We start from the raw sequence: 3,315 nt of genomic DNA, 5'->3' as shown, positions 1-3,315 counted from the left end.
TTTCTCTCAACCTTGTCTTACTGACAGACGAGACAGATCTTGGTGTACTCCACTACATCATCTCGCATCTGTGGCCAGTAGTATCCCTACTTCAAAAGGGCATGCGTTCTCTACCACCCTGGATGACCCCCCCCACAAAGTGTAATGGCATTCACTTAGTAATATCTTCCGCAAATCTCCAGTTTTTGGAACATACAAGCGACCCCCTTTGGCCCACAAAAGATCATTCTCCACCCAAAACTGGCGAGTCTTGCCTTCTTTCACGAGCTTCAGGATGGTTCTGACAATCGGGTCTTTCTCCAGGTTTTCTTTGATGAGCTCCTTGAGTGGAGTGTTCACCACGCTAGTCAACAAACTAGCCAAGATCTTTAGAGTCACCAATTTTTCTTTGCAACTCAAGGCATCGGCTACCTGGTTCAAGCGTCCTGCCTTGTGCACAAAACGGAAGTCGAATTCCGCCATGAACTCCTGCCATCGAGCCTGCTTAGGGGTCAGTTTTGGCTGGGTAAGGAAATGACTAACCGCTACATTTTCTGTCTTCACCACAAACTTCAACCCCAGCAAGTAATGTCTCCATACCCGCAAGCAGTGGATAACCGTGAGGAGTTCCTTCTCCTGTGCAGTATATCGCCTCTCAACTTCAGACAGCTTGCGACTCTCATATGCTACCGGGTGGTCTTCTTGTACCAGTACCCCTCCCAAAGCATAATTTGACGCATCCGTCTGTACTTTGAAGGGCTTGCTAACATCTGGCAAGGCAAGAACTAGATCCTTCATCATGGCTTCCTTTAAACTCCTGAATCCTTTAGCACACTCATCAGTCCACGCCCAAGTCACACCCTTTTTCAACAGCTCGGTCAAGGTTGTCGCTCTTCTTGAGTAGTCGTCCACAAATCGTCTATAGTAGTTGGCTAAGCACAGGAAAGAGTGTAGTTCTTTCACATTTGTGGGGGCTTTCCACTCTTGGATTTCCCTCACCTTTTCCAGGTTCATACGAATTTGGCCATGTTCCACAACATGGTCTAGAAACTTGATGCTCTCTTGTGCCAATGAGCATTTCTTGCGCTTCACATATAGCTGGTTCTCTCTCAACTTCTGAAACACTTGAGCCAAGTGTTCTCGATGCTCTTTAATCGTGGCGCTGTAAACCATGATATCATCCAAGATAACCACCACAGACTTGTCTAGATACTCTTGGAATACTTGGTTCACGAGTGTGTAGAAAGTGGCAGGTGCATTCGTCAACCCAAATAGCATAACTCGAAACTCAAATGCTCCATATCGAGTAATGCAAGTTGTCTTTGGTTCATCCCCATCTGTGATCCTCACCTGATAATAGCCCGATCTTAGGTCCAACTTTGTGAAATACTTGGATCCACTTAGCTAGTCGAACAAATCAGCGACCAGAGGGATGGGGTAGGTGTTGCAAACTTTCACCTTGTTGAGAGCCCTATAATTAATGCACAGTCTCAAGCTCCCATCGTGTTTCTTCTGGAATAGCACAGGTGCACCGAATGGCGCCTTTGACGGTCTGATGAAGCCTGCCTCCAATAACTTCTTTAGTTGCTTTCTCAACTCTTCTAGCTTGGGGGGTGCCATTTTGTAAGGCACTTTTGTTAGAGGTTTTGCTCCTGGTGCCACCTCTATCTGGTGATTAATCCCCCTTCTTGGCGGCAAGGCTTTGGGAAGTTTATCTAGCATCACATCCCCATATGTTTTCAAGACCTTCTTAATTTCAGGTGGAACAATCTCTTCCACTGTTTCTTCGAACACGGCGGGTACCGCTACATAAGTGGGCTCTCGTTTCTTCACGCCCTTCTTAAACTGTAAAGTTGATAGGAGATTCACACTGGGGGGTGGTACAACCTTTGCAGGCACCATTGACGGTGTCTCCCCCATTATGAGCAAACTCCCAATAGCCGAAATAGGGATGGCATCTTTCTCAATTAGAAATTCCATTCCCAAAACTACATCAAAGTCGTCCATGTGGACCGCCACTAAGTCGGTTTGCCCCTCCCACATGTCGATCTTAGCTTTTATGCCCTTAGCAACTCTTGTTGTGGCCAAGGCCTTTGAGTTGACCGCCTTCATGTGGCCCACATCTTTCTCCAGTTTTAGTCCCAGTCGCTTGGCTTCGAGTTCCGAGATGAAGTTGTGTGTGGTGCCAGTATCAATCATCACGCTCTTGGCCGGCTTGTTGTTGATGGTGGCATCCACGAACATTAGTCCTTTCCCCAAGGTCTTCTTCCCTTTTTTGCCATGCTTCTTGAGAGTATTCAACAGGTGGACAATGCCCATGTGCACGTACTCTTCATCCTCCTCTTCTCCTTCACGTTGTTCTTCTTGACCAATGAAGGCATTCAACTTGCCCTTGTAAGGGCAAACTACCGATTTATGTGGTCCTTTGCAGAGCTAAAAGCTAGTGGCTTCTTCCCTGCAGTAGCATCTATACCATTGGAAGAACTGGACTCTGCAGCCCTATTCTCTCCCCCACTCTTGCCTTGCCATGAATTCCTAGACTTCTTACTCCCAGCGCTACTTGAGCTGGTTGGAGGGGTAGCCCTCTTCGACAGGCTGCTCTGCGGTGTGTAGTCTGTCAAGCGTTCAACAGCAGCTTGAGTGGTGGCTAGGTCAGACACACGCTGTCTCTGAAGTTCTTATTTGGCCCATGGTTTTAATCCCTCGAGGAAGAAAAAGATCCTGTCTACTTCAGACATGTCCTTTATATCGAGCATCAGTCCCAAAAACTTCTTCACATATTCTCGGATTGTCCCGACTTGTTTAAGCTCTCTCAACTGGCATCGAGCCATGTAGGTGACATTTTCTGGCAGAAATTGTGTCTTCAATTCTCTCTTCAAGTCTCCCCATGATATGATGGTGCATCTACCATTCTCAATGTCGTCACACTTTGTCCTCCACCACAACTTGGCATCCCCAGACAAGTACATGGTAGCCATGGCGACCTTTCCTTCTTCAGAATCAGCCTGCACGACTTTAAAATAGTGTTCCATGTCAAAGAGAAAATTTTCCAAGTCCTTTGCATCTCTAGCCCCGTTATAGGGCCTTGGCTCAGGCACTTTAACTCAGCCATATTCCATACCTATCGGCCCCATTGCAGGTGCATTCCCAACTGCTCGCATGGTTAGGCTCACCTTTGCAGATAGCTCAGTCATTTCTTCTCTAAGCGCGCCAATTAACTCCTTGCAGTCTTCTATGGTGTCATTTATGGAGACTTGTTATTCCTTCAACATGTGCTCCACCACCGCAATGCGCTCCTCCCACCAAGGGGAAACAGATGTACTTGTTGGAGTGCTA

General features: G+C 47.1%; 1 protein-coding gene across 1 annotated transcript; it reads right to left on the bottom strand.

The window, feature by feature from the left end:
* Positions 1-517: 517 nt before the first annotated feature.
* On the bottom strand, positions 518-2,298 carry LOC133814616 (uncharacterized). Its single transcript, XM_062247554.1, has 2 exons — positions 1,512-2,298; positions 518-615 (listed from the first exon to the last, which is right to left on the bottom strand). Exons 1-2 carry the CDS (start codon positions 2,296-2,298, stop codon positions 518-520), a joined length of 885 nt encoding a protein of 294 aa, XP_062103538.1.
* Positions 2,299-3,315: the final 1,017 nt, after the last annotated feature.

Source organism: Humulus lupulus, chromosome 2 (assembly GCF_963169125.1).
Source record: "Humulus lupulus chromosome 2, drHumLupu1.1, whole genome shotgun sequence".
Lineage (NCBI taxonomy): Eukaryota > Viridiplantae > Streptophyta > Magnoliopsida > Rosales > Cannabaceae > Humulus > Humulus lupulus.
This window is presented reverse-complemented; position numbering and strand designations above follow the sequence as displayed.

What these genes read in the sequence shown, in the direction of transcription:
- LOC133814616 (XM_062247554.1), bottom strand. Translation starts at nt 2,298, where the DNA reads ATGGGCATTGTCCACCTGTTGAATACTCTCAAGAAGCATGGCAAAAAA. An exon ending in ACCGTCAAAGGCGCCATTCG is followed by an intron (nt 616 to 1,511) that starts GTGCACCTGTGC and finishes TATACTGCACAG; the next exon opens with GAGAAGGAACTCCTCACGGT.